Genomic DNA, 25,059 nt, shown 5'->3' on the forward strand with positions numbered 1-25,059 from the left:
GGTATAGGTAGCCTTCGTCTCATCAACCTCAGCCAGCCAAAGCAAGAAGTTGGCCGGAAGGAGCGAATCCAAGCTCTGCTGGATCCAATGTACCTTATAGACTTCCACTTCATTCTCCCTTTTTGATACCTGACGACGTCCCCGCTCCGACTGCCTATTCCCAGCAAAACTTGACATATGAATCACAAATGTCACAAAAAATATAGCCATCTCCTCCTGTCTACTTCGTGTAACACTGTGGCACGGGCAGTTGCTGACTACCTTACCTGCTTACCTACATAGGTACCTATCGAAAGCCTCTCCGTAAAAGTACTGTACAGTGGCTGCATCAGTTTCGATCCAAATCTCTCCAGTCAAAGTACCTCGTCACCATAATCTGCCCAAGGGCTACCTTTTCTCCCCACTCCGAAACCCCAAGCTCCCCACTGCCTTGGCGTCGGGTGCTTTCTGTCCAAACATTGCTCTACCTCCCCTGCAGTCGGAACCAATTCAGTCAATCCCGCGACCCTTCCTCGCCCCAGGTAGCCCAAAAACGACTGGGTGACTTAACTTCAAGCCACCTGGTGTCTTCTCCTTCTGTGTGATTGCGCCAGACTCATCAATCTTCTGTACCCGGCTTCCGTCGTTTCTCACCCCTTTCCTCATCTATTCACATTATCAAATTTTCATTTTCCCTATCTTTTATACCCCCTAACTCTTCGCCCACGACTATCGACGCTCTCACGGCTCAGCGATTGGCTGGCTCATAGCTTAGGACAACCTGGCCTTATAATTGCGACAGCTTAGCTGCACCTACCTGGCTCGATCTCACAACCACTCTTCGTCCCCAACTTTTTTTTTGTACGCAGCCGTTGCTTCCACCCGCTTTGGTTCGTTAGACCAAGAGGCCAACTGTCGTTGACCGATAGACGTGCTCGAGTTCCCACGCCCGTTTCGCTTAACTTGGGATAGAACCACGATCTTCATCTCAAAGCTCGAAACGAATCTCAAGGCAACTTCGCTCAGCCTTACACCCCCTACAACTACGACACCCCATAAACCATATCACGGCGGATAACATGGGCTATCTCTACACCACTGCAGGCTACGCCCTGCTCTTTGCCGTTGCCTATGTTCTATACCAACTATCTCAAGGCCAGAGAACTGGAAACCAACCACGGGCTCAGATCAAGCCGGCCAAGAGCTCGCAGGCGGAGACTCGTAAGGAAGACCGCAAGAAGAAGCAGCGCCAGGAGGCCTTTGCATCAGAGGCACAGGAGGCTTCCAAGAAGCCCAAGGTTGAATCAGAGACCAGTGCTTGGACTGGTAGTGCGAAGGACAAAGATGACAATGTCGACAATCGCGAATTTGCCCGACAATTGGCAAAGGCCAAGGAAGGTACCAAGTTTGCTGCCAAATCTGATGCTGGTAAGCAGCGAGAGAAGTCTGTCAAACAATCCCGCGCCAACAAGGTGGCCAGCGCCGCCGAGGAGAAGGAGTCGGCTCCGTCATCTACCACTGGTGCCGATGGCGATGATGATCAGTCCCCTGTAACCTCACCTGAGGTCGGTCCCGCAGTCGCAGTCGCAGGCGATGTTTCCGACATGCTCGAGACCGCTCCTACTCGCCCAACAGTTCTTCGTCTGACCGACACCGAGCCCAAAAAGCAGAACAAAAAGACCCCAAAGGTGGAGGCTCCCGTTGAGACCAAGAAGCAGCGCCAGAACCGTAAGAAGGCCGAGGCGGCCAAGGCTGCCCGCGAGGAATCCGAGAAGGAGCGAAAGCTTCTCGAAGAGAAGCAACGCCGCGCCGCTCGCATTGCTGAGGGACGCGCTGCTAAGGACGGCTCCCAGTTCACTGCTGCCCAGGGCAAGTCATCCGCTTGGAAGGAGGGAGCTCCCAAGGCCCCCGAAGCTGCCCAGACGAATGGATTTCATCAGCCGCTTGACACATACGAGGAAGCTCCCGCTTCTGCAGTCAAGGCCCCCAAGAGTACCGATCGCAAGTGGATGGAGTCTCTACCTTCTGAAGAGGAGCAGATCCAGCTTCTCCAGAACGATGATGACTGGAGCACTGTCAAGACCAAGTCTAAGAAGGGTGCTAAGAATGCCACTTCAGTTGGATCTGGTGACGAGGCTGCGGCCCGCCCCGCTGTCCAGCCCAAGCAACCCACCGGGCCTAACAAGGCTTCCCAGCCTTCTCAGTCATTTGGATCTTTCTCGGCATTGACTACTAAGGGCGATGCTGCTGAAGAAGAGGAGGAAGAAGAATGGGATGTTTAAGAAGAGCAGCCCCAGGTGGATGCATTGCGTGTCTTTGAGGCATGCCATTACACTTTCCTTGTCACTTGTCTGTAACTTGACTATTTCATTTTCCACCAACGAATTTCTGCCATAATTTGCATCACGGGGCAGTGTGCCGTCCGAACACGTGCCAAGACGTTGATGGAGTGCGACAGCACAAGCGTTTGCGGTTGGGAGTTCAGGGTTTATGGTCAAATTTTCGACGAGGCGAGGCTGGCCATTCCAAAGGTAGCCATTGAAGGAAAACACCGACGGAAGCAGTTCACATTCATGGACAAAAAGCAAGGGTTTCATGTTGGCCGTGGAAAAGGAAAAGCCTGCGGTTGATGACTGCATCGGTGGATGATGCCAGGCCAGTATTTGGAAGAAAATTGGGAAGTGTATTGATAGTCGAATCGATTGTTTGCGACAGTTTGTCAGTCCAAATAAGAAGCCAAATGAAGCATCATTAGCTACGGCTCAAGTGCTTGGAGTGGTGTCTATGAAGGTAGATTAGGTCAAGTTCACGTGTTCCCTTGAACTCTGTGCGATCTCTGGGAGTTGCAAGTTGAGGTAAGGGAAACTAGTTCAGGGGGTTGGGATTCAAGCGTTGAATCTTACCCAAGCTAGCCAGGTCATAACATGTCTAGTGGGTATGGAGTAGTCGTGCCCCGAGGAATGTGGAATGCAATGCGCTTCTTGAACAAGAGAAGTTCAAGGTAAGGGATCGAGTCTAGATTTGATAGCTTGTATCAACTCCAGCTTAGGCACCCTAGCCAATGGCATTGAGAATGGCACCATTCAACACAAATATGTCTTTTTCTGATTTCACGAATGCTCTGTTTTGTTCACCGCTTCATGCGGCCATGCATGGTCATTACATATGTTGCGGCGTGCCGCGTGCACATTGAAGACGACTGCATACTACATAGTGCATTGTCGGATGTACACTGGAATGACCAGGGACTAGGTGATTTAGTTACTAGTATCGACTTACAGGGCACGCCAGGCCTGGGCCGTCGCATTTTACATATGTTAGCGGATAGTATGAATTAGATACTACTTGTATCCAGTATATGCAAGCGAGCATATTCCTGTATGTATGTATGTTATGGTGTTCAGTGTGGTGAGAGAATTGGGGTGTGAATCGACTCGCGCCGTGATAGGTCTGCTCATGATCGTGTTCGGAGATGCCAAGCCGGGTGGAGAGGGGAAAACGCAAGAATTGGGCCGAAGAGAGAGGAAGAGAATGAGGGGGCCGAGCCGGAAGACGGAAGCGAGCTGCGGGGGCACGAGGTGCAGCGCGCGCTGCGGGATGAGGAAGCAAGCTACTAACCTATCCGTATAGGTATCCATGACGAAAGACAAGAGAACACGGATGGAAGAACCGGCAACTTTGGAGACATTTTGAGTTATTTACGTGGCAGGCTTTATCATTATCAGGCGTTTCATGACTCGGCGGGATCGGGCAACATAAGGAAGGCAATTAATTACATTTCGTTGAATTATATGATCGGACTACCTAGTACTTGCTTAAGTAGTTTATAACTGTCACAAAGACGTCGTATACACAGATCTGCTGTTAGTTTAGTGCAGCAGTACACCACTGTATGAGAGTTGTTGTTATCTGAGAGTGGGCCAGTCATAGAGAACTAGTTACTAGGTACGGAGTAGCCTCGAACTGATGTGAATTTCGTGGTCAAGAACCAACACCAAAGACGTCACGGATTAATTTAAGTAGGTAAATTCTGCGAACCTATCCGTATGGTACGGTGCTACGTTGCTCGGCGTAAAAGTTAGAACATGGCTTAGTTTGTTTTTACCGCGCAACGGTGGCTTGGCTGGCGGTCGAGAGTTTCGTTGCATTGCTTCAAGTTATCAGCTAAAACAAACAAATGGGAGATCCCGTCTGAGACCGGATGTTGCACTGGGACATTTATAGACTGATTACGATAGACAATGGTGGCATCAGAGGTAGCATCGGTAAGTAATTGATTGATTGGGCTTGTGGTAAAGCAAGTCTGCCCAGTCTGCTGGACCGGCCCTCAACTTGATATGTACAGTAGAGTAGACATTACCCGTCCAAGCCAGAGATGCTGATGCCGAGAACAACTCCTCTCTCTGAATTCCCCAATCATTTCAACAGCCCAACCCCCTGCACTGAAGAAGTCTCAGATGGTCCAGGCCGCTGCACCCGCTCGCTCGATCCATCCATGCCCATACTGTACCCATGCTCGTCCATTAGTACCCCACCAAGCGGGGGATTATTATGTAGTACGTAGCGGAGGACAGGAAGACCTCGACTGCTCGACTCTTGGTACCTGGATCATTGGTGGACTTGAGCACATGCTGGAGGTCCCTTGTGTCTTTGCCCCCTGCACTTTTGGCGGTGATCCATGTGGTATTTGATGAGATGGGTGCGCCTCTTCCCCCCCGGTCTCCTTGATACAGAAACAGAAACAACTAACTACTGTAGGTATTCAACATGGTAAATGGCTTTACCCCAAAGACCTTGATCAATGAATTGGGCTTATTGTGCATGTCAATGTTCTTCTGATCCTGGTTGAGTTGCATAGTTTGGTAGTATGCTGTCGTCTTGGCTTGGCTGACTCTGCCAATACAACTCCTCTCCATTTCCCCTGGATCTTTAATTACCAGCCTGCCCCCCCATTATCGTTAACCAAATCCTTGACTTTTACCGCAAAGAACTGTAGCGTGCTGCAGCTAATCCAGGCTACCTACGGATACCTACCTCATCTATTCATCTGCATACGACCAGCCTGCGCCATTTCCAACTGGTCGTCGACGCTGTATCCGTCCGTATTATCGTACCTCGTTTGTAGTCGGTCTAGGACTTGGCTACTATAGCACCTCTTTAGTCCATCACCGCCGCCACCCTAAAAGAACCTTCGTCTCCTGTCCTGTCCTCTCACCAACCAACGGATACCTACTCATTATCCGATCCCGTAGGGACCTGACCTGACGGGCCGCGACAGCAGCAGTCGTCGTCATAAACCCTGCGTTACCCACAAATATATGAGATTGGGGAATCTTCCTTCCTAGCTCTGGCTCCCTCAGATCGTATTTTACTCTCTGGTCGTTCATATCTCGTTATCTCGTTATACGGTCGACCCATTCCGTTTTCCATCTCAGCCTCTTTACTAACCCGCACTATCATCTGTGCCCATTGAGTGCCCTGTGCAAACCCCTACCCACCTACCTAGACAAAAACCCAGTGACCACCCCGTTTTATCTACAGTGTCTAGTGCCCGCCGCAACTCTCTGTGAAACATCGTCTCGCGCCCCTTTTATCATCCACGATACCCTTGGTATAAGGTCGATCACTCCCCCAAAACAGAGAGACAAAGGGAAAGGGAACGAGCCCCAGGGCTAGCTGTCACTTTTTTTGGTTGACAGAATTGCGTTCTCATTCTCATTTTCATTCTCTCACATTCCTGCCCTTCAACTTTTAGGACCAAAGGGGTCCTTTTCCAAGGGGGGACTCGTTAGCCAAGTTTCTAGCTCACTCACTGGGATCGGCAGAGCACCAGAGCAATCAGCCCCAAACAGCAAACGTCTCCGGTCGCTCAGGAACGCCTCTTACGAACTTAACCTCCAACGACCGGCCCCTTCGGTTTCAGCTTTACGGCCACCTTCAAGCAAAGACGAAGCGTTTCTACTTTTACATACCTACATTCTTTGCCATTCGGCCATTGTGTTGCGCTACGTTGCGCTCTATTGCCCTTTGCGCACCGTTCTGGCCACTGCTGGCGTTGGCCTAGTCAGTACAGGCGCAGCGCCTCTTGCGCCCAAAAAAAGAACGACCACCATCTATCTCGCCAAGTCCAATCTCATTTACACCACAGTCCTCACCCTCACCAATTCTTGCTTTCAGCCTTACTCGTTTTCCTTCTCAATTCGGCTGTCCACCCTTCGGTATCGGCATCATCTTCAGCTTCGACTATCAATCTGCTCATTCTTGGGCTGGACCCCTTTCTCTCCGCTCCCTTGCTTTATGTCTCCGTGTCTTTTGGTGTAACAATTGTCTTCCTCTGTCCATTGTTCTCTTCATATAATCGTGCTGGTCGTTTCATACACATCATCCCAGTTGAAAGCCGGCCAAGCGAAGCAACTCTTATGCCCGGTACACTGTATACAAAGCGACGGCCACCAACATGTCTCTTCCCGTCGCAATTCAATCCGCTGTCTTCTATATTCTTGCCTGCACACCATGCGCCCAAGTTCGTCATCGGCAAAAGGTTCGTGAACAGTCTCGGAAGGAGCGTGAGGAGAAGGCCAAGGTGGTGGGCGAGCAACCTGATGTATACCAGCATCCCTCACCGTTTAGTACAAACCCGTATTGGCAAGAGGAGATTAGCATGGGGCCATCTTTACCACAAAAGAAATCTGCCAGCAAGAATTCTAGTCAGCGTGGCCTCACAAGTCAGGGCGGAGAGAGCAGTGCATTCAGCGTATCTGAGCAGACACATCAAGGAGGGAGCCGCATCAACTTTGGCGCTAGCAATTCCGTCATTGCGGAGGACGACAATCTCTCCGACGATTGGAACCGGCGACATGGATATCAGCGAGAGGATGAGGAGCTATGGGGCCAATGGGGCGGCCAAAAGTTCAAGGACGCCATATCAAAAGCACGGGATTCTGCCGGTCGATTAATCGAATCTACACTCGGACTCGAAAGGGAGGTAACAGAACAGCAACGGCACGACTTTTACTTCCCGAAGAATCCTCCCATCAACGAGTACCACCCTCCCGTCGTCAGCAGCAAGATTCCTTCGCGAAATGCCCATCAATGGATGCTGCAGCCTCCGCCGCCAGCCAAGGTCATGGAAGGCAAGGTGCCTGTTAGCCGGGCCGGGAGCTCAGGGAGCAAATCGAGCGGCAGGACATTGGTTGGAGACGATATGCAACTTGGCCGACTTGTTCATGAGAAGCTTGTCATGGAGAAGCTGAAGAAGGAAAACAGCAATCCTACCGAAACCGAACTCATCGAATCCCTCTTCCTCAACCGCACCAGCCAGTCTCTCTCTGTCCACCGAACTCGAAGCCTTTCATTCGACACATCAGACGACTCGCTCGACAGTGGCTTCGCCAAGCGAAAGACACGCCTGCGACCGGTTGCCGCACCGCCAGGATATGATTCTTCTGACGATTCAGATTCTGACACGCCCATTCCATTCTCGCAAAGTGCTATGAACCTGGGAACCCGCCGAACACCCTCGAGTGCGGGACATGCCGCGCAACGACCAAAGCTCGAGACTATCATGAGCACAAGGTCCGCGACTGCCACCCGGATGTCCTCAAAGCGATCTAAGCGACAAAAGTCCACTCGATCCAAGAGGCTTTCAGGTGCCGCCTCCCCTGTTGGTGACGACACTGACTGAGTCGGATTCGCGTGAAACAAGCGCTCAAGCCACAGCGCATAAGATACGACAACCCCCACGTCCTCATCGCCTCTTCACGACCGTTTCACTCTTGCGACCTAACTCATCGCGGTCTTGTCTCTTCTCTGTTTCACATGTCTTTGGTATCCTTTAGCATCGTTATCTTCACCGTCTTCTCCAGTACATTGTTTCAGCTCATGTTGTTTCAGTTGTTTTATAAGCATTTATATGGGACCGGTTTTGGTTTAGCATTGGGCGGCATAGCACTTGGGCGTTGGAGCAGGCTACATGATTTATCTTTTCTTTGTCTTGGTTTTTGAAGCACCAAAAGGCCGGCGGCGAGACGTGCTTTGAAACTGTCGAATGACGTATAAATAACACTGCGGCTTCACTACGCAGCCTTAAAAGCAGAAGTCCTCAGCAAAACACCAGCTGAGATCGAAAAATAGCAAAATTGTGTTTTTTTAAAAAAAAAGACCCTACTTCCTTGTCTGTGAACTGCGACCTAGTGAAGGCCGAACCGATTTTGACTATTCCCTATGATTGAACGATTATGCATATCGGCCTTGTAGGTATCGGGTATCATGCTGTCATTTCCTTCCATCTCACAAACGCCGGCCGTGCTGTAGTTTTCCCCTCATGTTTCTTTCGCCTCCCAATCTCAGAGGTGCATGCCTCCTTCATTGTCGTCTGTACCTAGGTCTCGCATTCGTTCCTCTAGTGCCCTGCGAAGCTGCTCGTCGCTCAGACTTCCACCCTCTGGCCGACCGGCCTGACGATCCACCTGCACCTCGCCGTTTCGAATTGTCCCCGTCTGAAAAGTCCCATCGTTCCATGCATTGTGTCGATTCTCGCTGTCAGATGCCGCGGTACTAGCTTGAGTATCTCCATTGACAGCAGCCGCGTCTTCATCGTTCTTGCTAGTTGACTCATCCCGGTTCTGGAATTCCGTCCAGCCTAGTCCGCGCTCTTCCACCTCTGCACGGATCAGAGCTATGCGCTCAGCCATGCGATCAATGACTTGTTCGTTCTCGCGAATAGCATCGATGCACTCCTGGTCGGGCCCTGAGGCTTCACCGGACGGTGTGATCTCTGTGCCCTCTGCGAATGGCTTGAGCTGGTCGTTGGAGTACTGTAGATGGGCGATCGAATTGCGGATTTCAAGAACTTTGAGGTGTAACATGCCCACCGAGAGGTCCTTGAGGGCAGCGGCGAACCGTGCGGGGGCGATTGGTGTGGTGTCGGCGGATGTGGACGTGGAAGACATGATCAAGTATGACGCGGGCCGTGTGAAGAGGTGTAGTTGGGGATGTGTATAATATGGATGTAATAGGTAGTTAGGGAGCTTCAAGAGATCCGCGGGGCAGTTGAATAATGGTGGGGTCCAAGCTTCTAAACGTCCTGTGTAGTGGCGGTACGTACCTTAGAGTTGATGATCTTGACATGCTGTGACCAAAATTATCGGCCTCATGCGTCCAAGATTAATTTATGCACTAAGAGACACCGTCAACCCATCGACTGTTCCCCTCGCCGTGGCTGCTGTGGTTTTATTCGAGCCGGTGGCTCTCTAGGGCGCATCTTGCGCATTCAATCATTCATTCACAATGAGTCTATTCGCCTGCCCCAATTCTTCGAGGGTGCTGCTAAGGTCTGTTCTCCAAAGAGCAGTATCAAAGGCATCAGTCTCTGCGGCCCAGCCGTTTGCGCCAACCCGATGGATTTCAAGCTGTGCGCCAAGGAATCGGAGCGGCCTTCTACCTTCGTCCACTTGTTGTCGAAGTACCATTTTTAGGAACAACAATAACTCGTACGAGACCCGACGAACGATATTCTTCGATAAGACCATCCGAAACTATGAGGACTTGCCGAGAGACTACCGAGACCAGGTCGGCCTTCAGTTCGGAAGCAAGGACCTAAGCGATTCAGAGGTTGTGAAAGTGTTCGGAAGGGGCATCAATCCGAAAAGAGCGAACCAACTGCTGCGAATCCTCCACGGACGTCGGGTCGCTGGGACTCTCGACGATCCAGCCTTTTCGGTCCATACATCTTCATACACCAAGGGTCAGATTGCCAAGGGCCTCGAGTACCTACGAAAATCAGTAAAGGTTGATGAAGTGCTGAACGCGGGCCTCCGAGCTGAGGATGAGCTTGCACAACTTGAAGCGGAGAAGGAAGCAGCCAAGAAGCCGAAGCAAGCTTCCAAGAAGAACAAGGACGAGGCCGAAACTGCAACCGCCGAGCCATCCACTCCAGTTTATAAGCCAGACCCCGTCTATGGCCACAGCAAACTTGACGAACTCCGGGCTCAGAATGTCGCAAAGCGGAAGGCGAAGGAAGCCCTTGAGGCAGAAGCACAGAAGGCAGCGGAGGCGAAAGGGGAGGTAAACTCTGGCACTCTGGCTAATCTCGACCACAAAGCGGAGAGACAGATCGCTAACCCCAAGATTGCTGAATACTATAAGAAGGCACAGTCTGATCTAGAAGCTCCTGTAGAACTCAAGCCCTGGGAGCGGGTTCTACCCTCCGCTACTCTCGTTGCTCTCGTCATTGGCTTCCTAGCTGCTGTAAGCACCGTTTATGAAGAGCCTGCTCCCCGGTACCGTGTCTTTCCCGATATCTCTACTGCACATGCGACACTGGGAGCCATTGTTGCTGTCAACGTGCTTGTCTGGGCAGCATGGAAGGCCCCTCCTCTGTGGAGGTTACTTAACCGCTACATGATCATCGCTGTCGGTGCTGTTAAGCCAGTTTCTATGTTCACTGCACCCTTCTCTCACCAGTATTTTAGCCACCTGCTCATAAACATGGTTCCCCTCTTTTTCGTTGGATCCGCACTACATGAGGATATTGGCCGAGCCAATTTGCTAACCCTCTATGTGGGCTGCGGTGCGGTCGGCTTTGTGGGCAGTGTGGCTACATATGCTATGCGAGGCATGCTAGGCGTTACAACTTTGGGCGCCTCGGCAGCGACGCTGGGTGTTTACGCCGCATACTTCTGGGAGCATCGTCTTGATGGCTACAGATTCTTTGGGCTACCCCAAGACGGTGTGCCCGGCATCATTTTCCTGGCGCTCATATGCGTTCCTCAACTTGCTGCCTTTGGTAAGACGGCCAAGTTGAAGATTGACATCGCATCGCATTTGTGCGGAATTTTGAGCGGTATTCTCGGCATGGAGCTGATCAACCGAACAAGAAGTGAGCGGGAGAAAAAGACGATCGATGTGGCTGGTACTCCCGTCCAAGCGGCACGATTGCCTCGACCTGATGAGTCAATTGAGGGATCTAACTAGGATGAGATGAATTGTACTTTAATGTACTATATTGTTTTTGCTTGTTTGACACTAAACTGAATCTCTGCTTGTAAGATTCGGCATTCCATTGATGCGGAACATCGTGACATAAGATCTATATTCAAGGTACCTACCTTAAGTAGTTACCGAGGCCGTTGATTTATACGCGCTAAGCTGAAACAAGGATATGGCGCTTATCGCGCCTAGTACTTCTGCGCGGAAACGTGCCATCTCCCCTTGTGGAAGCTAGTAGGGTTCGTGGGAGGACCCATGAAAGTGAACGGTCCCTCTAGCAACCGACCAAGGATTGAATTGTAGGGAGGCAATGAAACTTCCACTGGGACCTCAATCCTAATTCATAAAAGGAATTGAGGCAACGTTGCCTAAGTTTGGGGCCTACAATTAGTTCAATTTGGCATCTCTTGTTGTCATTTGATTTGCTTACACTGGAAACACCAATGCCCTGCAACATATGCATTTACTCTTTGCTTTTGTTGCTATATTGGATGCATGGTGCCCTTCATTTGGTCAGCTACACGCGATTTCGGCGAACTGTTTCCCTGATGCAAACCATATCGAAACAATTCATCATACACACTCTCAAGCCCAGCTTAAGCTCGAAAGAATTTCCTCTACATGAGTGAATCACGAGGTACGAGATACCGATGCGTTTATATGGAGAGTGTACAGCATATTTCGTCGCATAGCATCACACCATAAGCGAAAACCCCAGAACTAACTCGAGACCTTGTGATGGAGAAATATATGAATTTAACCTTTATGGATTCGCAGTCAGAGATATTAGTGAATACAGCGATTGAAACAGCTTGGTGAGAAAGTCGTTATCTGCGTCACAAATAATCGGACTCGCACATGGCGGTCAATTTCGACATGAGTGGCAGACAGTGGCGTAAATTACATGCATATGGAGAAATGCTTTAGCCGATTTCGGAAACCACTCTAAAACCGAATCAATTAAACCTGCGTGGGAGCTAAAGAGGTTCGTGTGTAAGGAGCACAGAGAAGTCAGTAAATTCACGGTCAGTGTTATGATGTGTTGGATGCCAGGAGAGAGAAAATGATTGCCTGACCCAATGACGAGTTGGAGCTACTCGTTGGGCATTATTTAGCTCCCACACTCACTGCATGCAGTCCAAAATAAGCTAAAGTGAATCATGATACCATCCCCTCGGTAAGGGCAATGTGAGGATAGGGGTGGTGTCGTATTTTGGTAAGCGGCCTGAGTCTGCCAGACTCTATAAATACAGATAATACCTCAGTATTTGAAAATGTTTCCTAACCGTAGAAACCGGAAATCTCGAGGTCTAAACTACCTTGCTTTAGCATTCGTTTCTCGGCAATTAAGTTACCATTGGCTCTAACACGCTGCCTTTCATGCAGGTTGCGTGTGCCTGCAGAATACTTTAGCCTATCACGATCCACACACCAGCTGGCACCTTCAAGGGTCAGCGTTGAATGGCATTGCCACGGCAAGACAGGGCAGAGCATAAGATCACAGCCTGAGCTGATGTCACCGCTCTTCAGACCCATGAACACACTTAATTAATTGCTCTCTGTTCAGTAGAGTAGGTAAACATCAACAAACCAATCTCGAACACACTACAAGTTCTTATATACTTGACCCATCTTGATCGAGGTTGATAAAGGCCGGCCGGCTTCTTCAAAGTTTCCCTTGACTCCATTTATCGACCAAAAACCAGGATCACCTGCCAAACTCCGTCCGTCATCCAATCTGGCTGTGCGGGTGCGCACTTTTCCCCTAAGCTTCTGATATTAGTGGTGGCTGTGGCCTCAGCGCTAGTCGAGACTCGAGGGCCCTGTCCGGCATAAGGTAGAAACAGTACGGGAGTACGCTACGAAGGTGCAGTAAGGTAGTAGGTAGGCAAGGTGCCTAGGTACTTTGTGTTGTGTTGCTCCTCCTGCATCTGTAGCAGAAACTAAAGAGACAAGGGCATTGCAGCCGCTGCTACACGCTAAGGCGGTACTCCCTTCCCCCCCGAAACCCGCTTTCTGGGTCTGAGGTGCATTCTGCAACGACAACTTCCGTCATTTCCCCCGGTTTAGGCTTTGATTTGCTTTGCCTTGTTCTGTTTTGCCTCCTTCAACTCGAACCTGAGTATTCAAATCACACTCAGCATTGAACGTTTTCTCTCGCTTTTGCTCTTTCCCTGGTTCACTTTTGTTTTCCTACCCAGACCAGGACCGGCTACGGTTCTTTTCTTAATCAAAAACTGAGTATCGATTGCTTCCATTGGACTTAGATCTGCACCTTCTCTGCGCTCTTTCATCCCGACTCGACTGCGGGCAAAGACAAGCAACCGGCTACTTCTCCTTCCATCTTTTGCGCAATGAGGTAGAATTGGAGCAAACACACGCCTTTCCCACCCTTCCTCCCGGAAAACTTCACCCTTCGTTTGGAGGTGCTCCTCGACTCTTACCGCACGATAGATAGGTAGCTTAAGGTGTTCAACAAGAGGAGCAAAATGAGTCCCTCGAGCCCTCTATCTTTCGTCCCTGACGGAGAAAACTCAACACTCTCGTCGCCACTCTCCAACCTCTCCAGAACACCATCGCTGCCTTCGTCACCTGACATGCCCGATCCCACAAAGCGCTATCCATCTCCATCAACGACTGCATCGGGCCCGCACTCTCCAGACAAGACGTGTGACCTTCCATCCGAAGATGAAATTATCGCCAAACCACTCGATGATTCCACCTCAGGTCCACCACCAGCCAAAAAGCGTCGTATATCTCCCCCGAAAGAACGTACTACCGAGTACCTAGATTTGATGAAGCCCGAAGATGAACTCACTGCCGAGGATCGTGGCCAGTTGAAAAGGCTCATTGACACATTGCGCAAGAAAAAGAAGATCGTTGTCGTTGCTGGTGCTGGAATTTCAGTTTCAGCAGGAATTCCCGACTTCCGCTCATCCACTGGCTTATTTGCGACCGTTAAAACTCAGCATAACCTCAAGGGCTCTGGTAAACATCTGTTCGACGCTTCGGTTTATAAACACGATTCCACAACTCAGTCTTTCCATGCAATGGTCAGAGAAATGGCCACAATGACGAAAGCTGCAAAACCCACACCTTTTCACGAACTATTAGCATCACTGGCTCAAGAAGGCCGCTTATTACGCCTCTATTCGCAAAACATCGACTGCCTTGACACCCAACTAAAGCCTCTGGCCACCGAGGTTCCTCTCAATCCCAAAGGCCCCTGGCCTGTTACAATCCAGTTGCACGGTGGTCTCCAGAAAATGGTCTGCACCAAATGCAACAATATCCAGGAATTCAACGGCGAGGTTTTTGACGGCCCAGAGGCTCCACTTTGTCCAACATGTAAAGATCTTGACGAAGTTCGGACCGCACATGCTGGGAAGCGAAGCCATGGCATCGGCAGACTACGACCACGATTTGTGCTTTACAATGAGTACAACCCAGACGAGGATGCCATCGGGAATGTTTCGAGCGCTGATCTTAAGGCCCGCCCTGATGCCGTATTGGTGGTTGGAACGACACTCAAGGTTCCTGGAACTCGCAGACTAGTGAGGGAGATGTGCCAAGTCACACGAGGACGAAAGAACGGTACCGCTATTTGGATTAATGTGGACGATGAACCCAAAGGCGTCGATCTGAAAAATTGCTGGGACATCGTAGTACGATCAAAGTGCGATGATGTGGCTCGATCTGCAGCACTTCCTCCCTGGAATATTACCCTTGGGCAGGATTATGAGGTGTCTGAGGAAGACTTCTCCAAGAGCCAAGAGGATCGCAAACACCTTAACTTCTTTGTTGAAATTCCGGTCAACTCTGTCTCACTTCATTCTGAAGAGCAAGGCACAGCCAAATCGAAGCAGGTCAAGCAGGTGCAAGGCATACCAACGCCCCATGCAAGCCCCAAGATATCAGCGATCAAAGCCCCGGCGAAGACGATGCAGACCACGATATCTTTCGAGGGCAAGGTTACCACAGACCAGCCTGCACAACTCTCGAAACAACGCGGGACCTCTAAACAAAACGGGCGCAAGAAAAAGGCCCCAGGTGGAAACAAGGAGGCGCAACTTAAAAGTTTCAAGGCAACTAAAAATATCATCAGCCAAGAGAAGGCCGACGGATCTGCGCCAATCCCTCAGACGAAGCGGGTTGTAACTGGCAGAGGGAAAAATCGCCATCCTTTGCCCTCTCAACGTCCCACGACTACGCCGCATAAAGAGATGTTGACTGACACCAAGGATCTGGATGAGAAGGTTCGTCAACGGGGAACTAGTTATCCTTCAACCCCGACCACAAAAATGAAGGGTACCATTTCTCCACGATCGTACCCTAACAACACCCGACATCTGATCGATTAAGACCAGAATCAGCACGACAGTATTTAGAGGGAACAGAAATGTGCAAATAGCCGATGTTATTATCTGTATTCTTTAGCATTCATGGAGTATGGGGTTGGTTGATACCAGATACTAGATGTCAAGCTGCGGTCTCTGGGACCAACAACACAGGCAGCGAATGACGTATACTACTATCCAAGGGCAGACTTGCATTATTTGGGACCAATGTTTTGTCAACACCGAGGCAGCGGGTGCCCGGTTCGGCTTGGTTGAATAGAGGCGTTATAGGGAAGAAGAGCCTTGCAGCTGGACAGCCAAGGTCAATTACATAGAGGCGGCAAGAGATGCGCCAGATTCGAATATTAATCTAATTATCGAAGCGTAACGAATGAGTAATGGAAGAGCAACGTCAATTGCGTGCTGAAATCATTATAGCTAATTCTCAAGAGGGGTTTCCCTGGGTATCATGTCATATCCTTCAGCGCCGTCATCCGCTTCCACCTGCAATAACCTACCATGCCAAGAAATCGTGCTACGACTGAGCTCGCTTTAATCAATATGCACTTCGATTGTGTCTTGAGCCTCAATTTCGGCATCCTGCATCTCCACGTGCTCTTCAAGCCGCTCACCGTCCCACCAAAGAGATACCTGCTTATCTGAACCAACATTGCGCTGTTGACGGAAGTAGGAGATGAGCGTTTCCACAGTTGTCTCTGGGAGAATTTTGCAAGCCAGCGGTTCAACATCCCGTCCTTTGAGCATGATCACGAACCTGATTCTCTCGGGCGGCTTCTCCTCTTCCTCGCCAGAAAGTTCACCAGCGTCACGCTTCCGCTGGAGTTCCTGCTCCTGCTCCATCTTCTGAAAGAGTTCCGGAGTCCAGGCTTGCACGTTTATCGAAGACATGTTCTCTCTGAAGCCCGCGGACCCTTGACCGTCGCTCACAGCACGTCCATTGCCAATCGGGCGAATGCCCAGGCCAATCAGGGTGGAAGTGTTGTATACTTTCTTGTTGTTCCAGGTAAGAGTCACATCGTCCGCTTGTATGGAAACACCTTTACTCATTTGGTGTTTAACCCACGCATCTCGAGCTATGCGAAGAGGTTTGTTAAATAAAAACCTCACTTGCAGGGGTACAGTATGAGGAATCGTGCTGGTAATGAAAATGTTGAAGGCCTCTTTGGACTGCTCCTCAGACTTGTTGGCCTGAAGGGCCTGTTGGCGGGCGCGTTTCTCTTCGGCTTTTCGAATGTACTCTGCGAACTCATCCTCCTCCACTGCCGGTGGGCTTGGCTCCTTAGAAGGCTTAGAGGTCCGCTCCGCAAGTTCGATACTGCTACTTCCCGGCTTCGATGATAGGTCGGTCATGGGCTTAGGAAGTTCTGAGTCGGATTCCGAATCCGAGTCAATCGTTATGGGATCCGTGTTTGGTTTGGTCTGTGGTTTGAGATCTTCTGTCTTCAGGTTTCGGCTTGGAGTAGGGGGGTTACGAGTTGGCCCCAATCTTCGAGTTGGCGATGCATCTGGGAAAGGGTCTTCGTCTATGTCGAGTTGTGAACTAAGTATAGGCTTCTGAGCCGAGCTTGAGTCAAGCCTTGATCGTTTGGACGGAGGAGGAGTGACAAGTTCACTAAAAGAATCAGAACACGATGTTAGGCGATCTAGTTAGCAAGCATACCTGGTGCGATCCGCTCCATCGTGTGTCATCGGCTGATCGGTAACAGGAGTCCCCTCTATCCGTGCAGGCAAGGAGGGTAGACCATCGCTGACTTTAGGGCCAGGGCCCTTTTTGGTGAGTCCATCGCTATCCGAGGAGTCTTCTCGCGGTCGCTTCTCCCCAATGGCCTCAAGTCGTTTGCGCTCAGCTTCCTGCTCAGCTTGTCTATGTCTCCTCCAACGCCTTTCCTGATCAGCTGCCATGATAGGCGCCATCTCCTTTGAGCGGCGAAACAGAGAGAGGCCATCGTCGTCACTGTCCTTGGAATCCTCGGATTGTGTTGGTTTTGGCGCTGCCCTGCGCAGCGCGGTGGGCTTAAAGGGGAGTTTCTTCATATTGGTCAAGAGCCTCTGATTAGCTTGCACGAAGTTTAGATGATAGCAAAGCGTCAGTTGTTCGCTCAGTTTTGTAGAGTAACAAAGCGACAGGGGCGCAAAAAGCGACACAGGATAGTCGGTTGCGTCTAAAAGTAATCAAGAACAATGAAGCCAGAGGTTGATAGGTCTTTCGTTGAAAGGCTTGAATTGCACTTTACACTTTACACGCCTGGAGCTGGTGGGATGGATGGAGGTTGCCTGGGCAAGAAATAGAGACCTGGCCCGCTAAAAAATACCCTAGGTCGCTATACGTCGGGTGCCGCTGTAACGGGACGTTAGGCGGCTTCACAACAGGCGTGATGCCCCACAGTGCGAAAAGACTCCGGCCTTAACAGCCACGACAAGGCATCAATCTTTCAGGCTAGACCCAGACAACTCCACAAGCTCTATCCAAGATCTATTATCATAAACCATCAACGACACCCTGAACCTCTCAAACCGCCATCCTCCAAGCACCCTTCCAAGTCTTCACAATGGAGAACGGCGCTATCTCCCAGGGTGAGGGAAAAGACCCTTCAAGCTTCCTCAGTGACATTATCGGCAATCCTGTTACTGTCAAGCTCAACTCTGGCGTTGTTTACAAGGGTGAGTCTTCACCTCTTGCTGAGCGCCTCACATGCGACGATACAGCGAGTAGGATGGAGCTAACACTTGCAGGCGAACTTCAATCTGTGGATGGCTACATGAACATTGCCCTGGAAAAGACAGCCGAGTATGTCAATGGACAGAAGCGTAGGGAATACGGCGACGCCTTTGTGAGAGGAAACAATGGTGAGTGTCGCTCTGTTATGGGCAGAAATCTTGCTAATCGACTCTGAAAGTCATGTATATCTCGGCAGACTCATGATTGGTCTTGAACAATGAATGACGGCTCGGTTTCTACATGTAGATTTATGATGAAACTAATCACTACATCCTCTTCACTCTGGACCATCCAAACGTGACGTCCAGACAAAGAAAGTGCACCCATGAAGCTCAACCTCACCGTTCTCATTGAACGTGGCATCGCCCTCCCTGATGATCTTGTCGAACTTCTCTCTGAACAGTCGACGCTCCTCCCCTTGCCGAAGTTTGTTCCAGCTAAGTGTGTCGAATCTGTCCCACAAAGCATCAGGGGTCAACCAAATCGACCATGTGATTTTTTCGGTCTCGATGGGCGTGGAAAAGAATGGCTTCTCAGCTTCGGCTTGACGGTCGAAGACTTTCTTCCATAGCAAGTGTCGGAACCGAGGCTCGTTGTCCACCTTTTCGTTGAAGTTGAGCTCGCTGAGCTCCTGCTCCCACTTTGTAGAGGCTGGCCAGCTTTCGGGGCGATTATCTTGGGCCGGTCATCAGTCACTCCGGAAGCGGCAAAAGGCAACTGGGACATAATTACATTCTTCAGCATTCCAGATCAACCCCAGTTTGGCCCCAGGCTTGAGTACCCGATGTATCTCCATGAGGGACTCCTCTCTGGCAAACCTTTGACTTGATTAGGGCCTATTGTCAGTCCTTCGAGGAACGACTTACCAGTGAAAGGCCTTCAAAAATGTCAGTCTGATTTCTAGCTAAGTAGTGCTCTCTTTAGACAAGGCATCTAGCTTACCTGAGCCACAATGCAGCCGTCAGCCCATCCATCTTCCACGTCCTTCATTTCAGCTGCCGTACCTGGCCGCACGTCTACTTTGGGGAGTTTCTTGGCAACAAGGGTGTTTCTCATCGAGTCCAACGGCTCTATGGCAATAATTTTGTATCCTTCTGGCCTGGCAGATAGAAGCTCAGTGAATTTGCCAGTGCCAGCTGCCAGGTCTAGGATATGGCGTCCAGATTGACCCTCGAGACCGAGATGTCCCAGAAGACTGGCGACAGCAGCAGGGGGGTAAGATGGCCGGTGTGCGTCATAAGACTGGGCGTCATCAAAGCCTTTCGTCGCAATATCATGAATAGTCTGAGATGCCATTTTTGGTGTTACTCTTGAACAGCTCGAAGTGGCTGGACAATTTGTCGTTGGTATTCAAGTATCCTCAATGAGACAAGCAGCTAATTCTAAGGGAGTAAAGGGATGAATAGGTGTCGGAGATATCTTGGAAGCCTTTTATACAAACACCCAATGATCTTCCCCGCGCTTCTGGAGCCTTGGGTACTGGTTCTCCAGAGTTCAATGATGTGATGGCACTAGATCTGATTCCCGGTGTCGTTCCAGGACCCTAGATCCCGCGGGAACAAACCGACGGATTTACGGCGGAGCCCCGACAGATTTAAAGCAGCTGGATAGCACCTCAATGACAATCAGAGAAATTGGACACTTGCAAGAATTCGTGATGCTTTGCTAACTGCTCGACGATTCCGATATTAATCGCCTTCTCTCTGATCTGAGGACTTTGGGGTGCCCGCTTGGCATTGCCACGCTTCCCGTCGACGGCTTTCTCACGTGTGGTAGGGCATTTAGCTGCTCTATACTGAAGATGGTGTCTGATACCGAGTGTCCTTTCCCTTTCTCGAAAACTTCTGTCTGGCTTACGGTAGATCCCGGCGGTGTTTGTTCTGGCGTAATGAAGTCATCGTTGCAACTGCTAGATGATCTAGAACCCGCATGGTTGCAGTTTATCTGTGAATTTGGTCGGACAATTGAGTCAGGTTGAAGCTTTGTCATTGAACTAGCTGAGTCGGAATGTTCTTGCTGGCTCTGGATGCCCTCTGTTGAGACAATGCCATCCTGCTGAGATGTCTTTGTAGATGCTGGGTAGCTTGGCGTCGTTTCCGAGTTGAGTGCGCCTGATAGACATTCAGATGACCCTATGTCTATCATTTTCCCCTTTCCTTTGGATATTCTAATGCGCCGACCAACCTGAGTTGCTACTGGTGTGAGTTGGCATGGCCCAGGCGAATTTGGCCTTGAGATCCAGATGCCCTCCACCTCGACGCCGCTCAGAATAGCACGAACACCAAAAGGGATCTCGGGAGCTCGCATGTTTTCGATACCGCAACGTGACATAAGGGACATTCGTATGCGCTTCTCCTCGTCAATAATCTCAAGACGGCGTATGGCTCGATTAGACCACCATAGTTTCACAAGTCCCATGGCGAAAACAAGAACAATGCAGCACCCAAGAACCTACGACTTGTAGTTAGTCTTTGGAACGATACTTTTCAGGTGTTCCCTGGAGAATACTAGAAGTCAAATATCCATGGGTAGTTAGTTATACGTACGAAAGTCATCTCTTGCCAGAGCTCCCAATCCACAAAGAAGGCAGTCATGATGAGGCTTGATACTATGAAGACTAACAGAGCTCCAAAGGAAAGAGAGTACAGAATATGCTTCAACTTTTCAAAAACATTCGGACGATTTGGATGTTTGAAAGGCTCCAAAATTGTAACATGACAATCCAAGTTCCAAAAATGAGAGTGAATGGGTGATGCGTGGTAACGGCTTCGGGTGAGGAAGCAACAAGAAAGCCAAGCTCTAAACGAGCCTCGTGAGTGCCATACCTAGCCAGATTAGCACGTGCCATTGTTGGCTGGAACTGTTGGGGAGTGCAAGTGCGATGAATCGTTTGGATGTCACCAATATTCACTGACATCCATAGGCAGGTGCGAATGGGTAGTGGCCAGTGTCACTCGGAGAATGAACCAGCAGCTCTGCGCCGCTCGGTAAACCCCTTGGCTGGTACTATCTAACTGAAATGGAGCAGAGTATTCTTGTTAATAAGACTTTTACGTGAGTTCAGAGAACACTACTCAAGGAAGATGCCAGTCAATACCAGTTGGGCGAGCGAGCCTGCATGAGGCGTCGAGGCTTTTCTCGAATACACATGGTCAGTCTGAGCTAGACAGATCACCTACGAGGTGGGAGAGAATGAAAGTAAACGATTGCAAGTTACGAAGGCTGTTTGCCCAGGTTGTTTGGTATAGATACCTAGGGTTGAGCCAAGGGTATAGTACTAGGTGCAATAGACAAACTAAACACTCCATCAACCGTCGTTGGCATGCTAGTAAGCGTTAACCTAGTCTAATCTGGTCTTCGGAGCATTGAAATATGTTTCGGGTAGCAACAGATTCCAGCCAAGTTGGCATAAGTTACCGTATTACACGGGAAGACGTGAGGGAAGAGACATATGTCTTTTGAAGCAGCGGTAAAGTAGGCACTTTGAGGTTAGTCTATTAGCATGCTCAAACCTTATCCCATATATCCATGTCTATGACTTTGGGAGTGCTCAGTTGAGTCTTTGAGAGGCACTTCGTAATAAAGATACCCAGATAAATAAGCCCCAGGAAGCAAAAAAGTCTAAGACAAAAAGAGAATGCCAAAACAACCCACTAAAGAGTCATGCAAGTCTAGGCTAACTTGGCTAAATATTTCTGTCGCCTGCGAACAAGTGCCTAAACTTTCTGGCCTCCTCTGAGGTAGGTATGGTAGGTATGCATGCTGGGTGTTGACTGCAATGAGATAAGCATGCGATTGTTGTCTCGCCTGAGTCAGGAAACAAATCTTCCATCAGTATCTAACCCGTCTCTTCGAAAAGAATGCCCTGACAGTACAGTAAGCTGAGGAAAAGTTTAAAGATGTTAGTCTGTCCAATCACGATTGGATCATGTCACCATCGGCGTCGGGTGCAATCAAAGCCCGGGTCTTGAAATCGGCCGGCTGTTGGTGGGTCACTGGCAACACCGATTGAAGGCCGGATCGGCGTTTCGGGTCCTCTCAAGGGAGGAGGCATGTTCTGAGGATCGATCCACCATTCGGATATCCCGGACATTGGCTCTGGACCACTTTACCACCGTTGCACTGTTGCAATCAGAGACTATCACCACCAAAAGTGTTGTCTGCACGTATGGGGAGATGGCCAATTAAAGAGAAAGTCAAAACCAGTCCTGACATCAAGACCTTGCGTTAGCGACCACCAACTTGGAATCAATGAGCCCTTGAAACGGTGTCTCTTGGCGGGATTGGACCTGAATCAGGGAACCATCACCAAGTCGTCATAGGGACCGGGCCATCAAACCTCAACATCTAACTTTCACCATCCCAAACAGGATCAGGCACGTTATCTTGGAACAGAAACGGAACAGGTTGCCGCAACGTTGCCAAATTCGGGACAGATGCCGCGCCGGGTTAATTGCAGACATGATTGCCATCTCTCCTGGGAGTCTGCCTTGGTTGGTGAGGTGTCGATCAGGATGTCCTCCGTGTGCTGCAAGCCTTGATTCAGGCAATCCACTTATTGTATGTATCGCGTCGCCAGCACCGCTATCTGATCACAGCGTCGGGTGTCGTATTGGAGATTATCAGCGGCCCGAATCTTGCATGTTGCGATTCCTGGTGGGTGAGCTGTTGTTGTGCCATGCCAATAGGATCGTTGTTGGACGATGAACCCGATGACGGCAAGCGTTTAACCCTTCCAGTCTTGGCAATTGTTGGTGTCAATCAAGTCCCCGAATTCTGGGGGGGGGGGGGGGGCCAGGCCAACCTGGGACCTGACCCTCGCGCTGTGCTGATCTGCTGGCGATGCTCGGCTGACATGCAGTTTGTAAGATGGCTGTGCTGTGTACTTCGGATACGCTGCAATGCCCAGCCAAGCAGAGCAGCATCGCACCAGATGCTGCTCAAATGGCAGACAATGCTTATTAGCCTTTTAGTGCAAATAGTTGACGCTTGTTTTTGCCAGTCGGTAATTATGTTTCGGAAACACTGAATGATAGATATATACCTAGGTAGATAGATACAACAGATCAAATAGTAACAAGATGTCGAGGTCCTTCTCAACCATCGACTCTGAATCGGTCCATCCCTAAATCTCAGGTTTCACACCCTCTTCGAAGGCGAGGATTTGACCCGACTCGGTGGTGCCACGCACACGTATTCGTTTATCCACACATACCTATGTACACACATACATACATACATACATACATACAATCACAATTCTCACTCTACTAACTAATCGCCAAGTCTCGCACATCTCACCCACTTACAGAGTTCTTAGTTAGCATTGATCCACAGGCTATTTCTATGTTTCAATTTTTCCTATTCGTCCTCTAACTGGGCAAGCCCGAGTCCAATTCCATTCCCATTCCCCATCTTGGGATTCCGCCTTCCCCGTCGTCGTCCCCGGCTCTAAAAGTCAATTAACTTAAACATCGGCTGCCCCCAAAACCCCGTCCCCCGTTTCGCCTTCCCTCCTTCCATGCTTCCTCTCTTCGATGTCATATTTCCCTTCCTTCCATCTTGTTTTTGTGCTGTGCCTGTAATACAGTAATACATTGTGGTACATATCTCACCCTTTCCGGACTTCGGCTGCCTGTCTCAACGACTCCATCTTCTGATATAACAACGATCAAATATTCCATCAATAGCTTCCACTGCTTGTCTTTCGCAATGCCTATTCGCAACCCTTTCGCTCGTCGCCCTGGCAGTGCCATCGTTCAAGATGAGAACCAACGCCCTGATTCTGCCCCTGGCTTCGAGAAAGTCGACACTGTCGGCTCCAAGTCCACCCCCGTACTAAGCATTCGAAGTCAAGGTCGCGACAACGGCGAATACAAGATGAGCGGTATGCCAACCGACCCTAATCCCCTCCCCTCTCTCATGGCCTCCCCCTCAACCTCCGCAGTGAGGGGCAAGTCATGAAGAGGCGCATTTGGCATCTTGTCACAAGACCAGAGGAACTTGGCTAATTTTTCTTTGCGCAACAGTTGTCAACGACAGTGGCGTTTATCTTCCTGTAAGTCGGTTTAGCCCCAACATGCAAAATGTCAGATCTGAAGCTAACGGTCGCAAAGCCATCACCTACTGAGGAAAAGGGCCAGTGGCCTCGAAAGTATCTCACGACCCGCAACTCGACAGATACTCGAAGCAGTTCCGGCGACATTGAACATTTCTCTATTTCCCGCGAGTCCTTTGATTCCTACCGCCGATCTTTCGTATGTGTCTCCTATTTTCTGCCATCCGTCAAATCGGATATTCTTCGCCTGTGCTCAGCGCACGACTGACATGAGCAAAAGGACATCTCTGCAAGATCGCCAATGCCCAACTGTGATTTCCCAACACGCCAGAGTCTTGACTCAGCACGTCTTCCCCGACTACCTAGATCTGCGATCGAGCGATCATTCGAGCAGCCACCAACCGCCGAGGAGCGTTTTGAAGACGTGGGACTAGACGACCATAAGCAGCAGCAACAGCAGCCGGTTCCCCAGGCACAGCCTCAGAAGCGCGGGTTTTTTTCGAAATTCTCCGACAAGGATAGCTCGAGCAATCCTACCGTGTCCCGTTTCCTCATGCATGGTCGCAAAAGAGCCCAGAGCGGCCAAGGTTCGGAGCTCACTCCCATGGACAACGCATCCCCCAAGGTGACTGTCTCAACTGATGGTCAAGAAATGCAATGAGATGCACGATCAAAGTTTTGTTCTTCTACATTGTATTAGAGATACCTGGAGTTTTCATTTATGTTCTCGGCGTTTTCGGTTGACTAGGTCGGGGTAGTGCTAGATTCGCATTCGCCATGAGACCTAGGTACACACCTTGATGGAGAGATTCAAGGATTGGATGAGTGCATTGTGCAAAGAGCGCTGTGGGCTGAACGTGGAGTTGTAATGCCCAGGCGGACAAGCAACCTTTGCTATGGGGTCCTATCCCTTGAAATGGACCAAATATGAGCTACATAATGATAATGAGAAGATA

The 25,059-nt window shown here is 50.0% G+C and overlaps 10 protein-coding genes across 12 annotated transcripts; 6 read left to right on the forward strand and 4 right to left on the reverse strand.

Moving 5' to 3' along the window:
- Positions 1-554: 554 nt before the first annotated feature.
- Positions 555-2,844, forward strand: FVEG_00923 (hypothetical protein). Its single transcript, XM_018887637.1, has 2 exons — positions 555-840; positions 909-2,844. Exon 2 carries the CDS (start codon positions 1,059-1,061, stop codon positions 2,259-2,261), a length of 1,203 nt encoding a protein of 400 aa, XP_018743411.1. The 5' UTR covers positions 555-840; positions 909-1,058; the 3' UTR covers positions 2,262-2,844.
- A 1,634-nt stretch (positions 2,845-4,478) lies between these two features.
- FVEG_00922 (hypothetical protein) lies at positions 4,479-8,159 on the forward strand. Its single transcript, XM_018887636.1, has 2 exons — positions 4,479-4,678; positions 4,738-8,159. The coding sequence occupies exon 2, from the start codon at positions 6,437-6,439 to the stop codon at positions 7,661-7,663; it is 1,227 nt and encodes a 408-aa protein (XP_018743410.1). The 5' UTR covers positions 4,479-4,678; positions 4,738-6,436; the 3' UTR covers positions 7,664-8,159.
- FVEG_00921 (hypothetical protein) lies at positions 7,994-9,015 on the reverse strand. The gene has a single exon (XM_018887635.1). The coding sequence runs from the start codon at positions 8,928-8,930 to the stop codon at positions 8,325-8,327; it is 606 nt and encodes a 201-aa protein (XP_018743409.1). The 5' UTR covers positions 8,931-9,015; the 3' UTR covers positions 7,994-8,324.
- Positions 9,016-9,093: 78 nt separating this feature from the next.
- Positions 9,094-11,061, forward strand: FVEG_00920 (rhomboid-like protein). Its single transcript, XM_018887634.1, has one exon. It carries the CDS (start codon positions 9,268-9,270, stop codon positions 10,951-10,953), a length of 1,686 nt encoding a protein of 561 aa, XP_018743408.1. The 5' UTR covers positions 9,094-9,267; the 3' UTR covers positions 10,954-11,061.
- A 1,911-nt stretch (positions 11,062-12,972) lies between these two features.
- On the forward strand, positions 12,973-15,792 carry FVEG_00919 (hypothetical protein). The gene has a single exon (XM_018887633.1). The coding sequence runs from the start codon at positions 13,458-13,460 to the stop codon at positions 15,327-15,329; it is 1,872 nt and encodes a 623-aa protein (XP_018743407.1). The 5' UTR covers positions 12,973-13,457; the 3' UTR covers positions 15,330-15,792.
- On the reverse strand, positions 15,541-17,596 carry FVEG_00918 (hypothetical protein). Its single transcript, XM_018887632.1, has 2 exons — positions 16,987-17,596; positions 15,541-16,938 (listed from the first exon to the last, which is right to left on the reverse strand). Exons 1-2 carry the CDS (start codon positions 17,358-17,360, stop codon positions 15,858-15,860), a joined length of 1,455 nt encoding a protein of 484 aa, XP_018743406.1. The 5' UTR covers positions 17,361-17,596; the 3' UTR covers positions 15,541-15,857.
- A 159-nt stretch (positions 17,597-17,755) lies between these two features.
- On the forward strand, positions 17,756-19,733 carry FVEG_00917 (U6 snRNA-associated Sm-like protein LSm6). 3 transcript variants are annotated; one of them, XM_018887630.1, is made up of 5 exons: positions 17,756-17,987; positions 18,060-18,173; positions 18,224-18,932; positions 19,004-19,387; positions 19,437-19,690. In XM_018887630.1, the coding sequence occupies exons 1-3, from the start codon at positions 17,876-17,878 to the stop codon at positions 18,247-18,249; spliced, it is 252 nt and encodes an 83-aa protein (XP_018743403.1). In that variant the 5' UTR covers positions 17,756-17,875; the 3' UTR covers positions 18,250-18,932; positions 19,004-19,387; positions 19,437-19,690. The 3 variants fall into 3 exon arrangements, with proteins under 3 accessions (XP_018743403.1, XP_018743404.1, XP_018743402.1); XM_018887631.1 differs by having other exon boundaries at positions 19,442-19,690; XM_018887629.1 differs by having other exon boundaries at positions 19,004-19,733.
- On the reverse strand, positions 18,323-19,341 carry FVEG_00916 (hypothetical protein; the record flags this gene model as incomplete). The annotated part of the gene is made up of 4 exons (XM_018887628.1): positions 18,323-18,720; positions 18,778-18,863; positions 18,912-18,922; positions 18,988-19,341. 4 exons carry the CDS (start codon positions 19,339-19,341, stop codon positions 18,323-18,325), a joined length of 849 nt encoding a protein of 282 aa, XP_018743405.1.
- FVEG_00915 (hypothetical protein) lies at positions 19,711-20,639 on the reverse strand (the record flags this gene model as incomplete). The annotated part of the gene is made up of 2 exons (XM_018887627.1): positions 19,711-20,496; positions 20,592-20,639. The coding sequence occupies 2 exons, from the start codon at positions 20,637-20,639 to the stop codon at positions 19,711-19,713; spliced, it is 834 nt and encodes a 277-aa protein (XP_018743401.1).
- A 3,118-nt stretch (positions 20,640-23,757) lies between these two features.
- On the forward strand, positions 23,758-24,764 carry FVEG_00914 (hypothetical protein; the record flags this gene model as incomplete). Its single annotated transcript, XM_018887626.1, has 4 exons — positions 23,758-23,932; positions 24,075-24,103; positions 24,162-24,302; positions 24,384-24,764. The coding sequence occupies 4 exons, from the start codon at positions 23,758-23,760 to the stop codon at positions 24,762-24,764; spliced, it is 726 nt and encodes a 241-aa protein (XP_018743400.1).
- Between the last annotated feature and the right edge of the window lie 295 nt (positions 24,765-25,059).

The sequence above is a fragment of the Fusarium verticillioides genome, chromosome 1 (genome assembly GCF_000149555.1).
Source record: "Fusarium verticillioides 7600 chromosome 1, whole genome shotgun sequence".
Classification (NCBI taxonomy): Eukaryota; Fungi; Ascomycota; class Sordariomycetes; order Hypocreales; family Nectriaceae; genus Fusarium; species Fusarium verticillioides.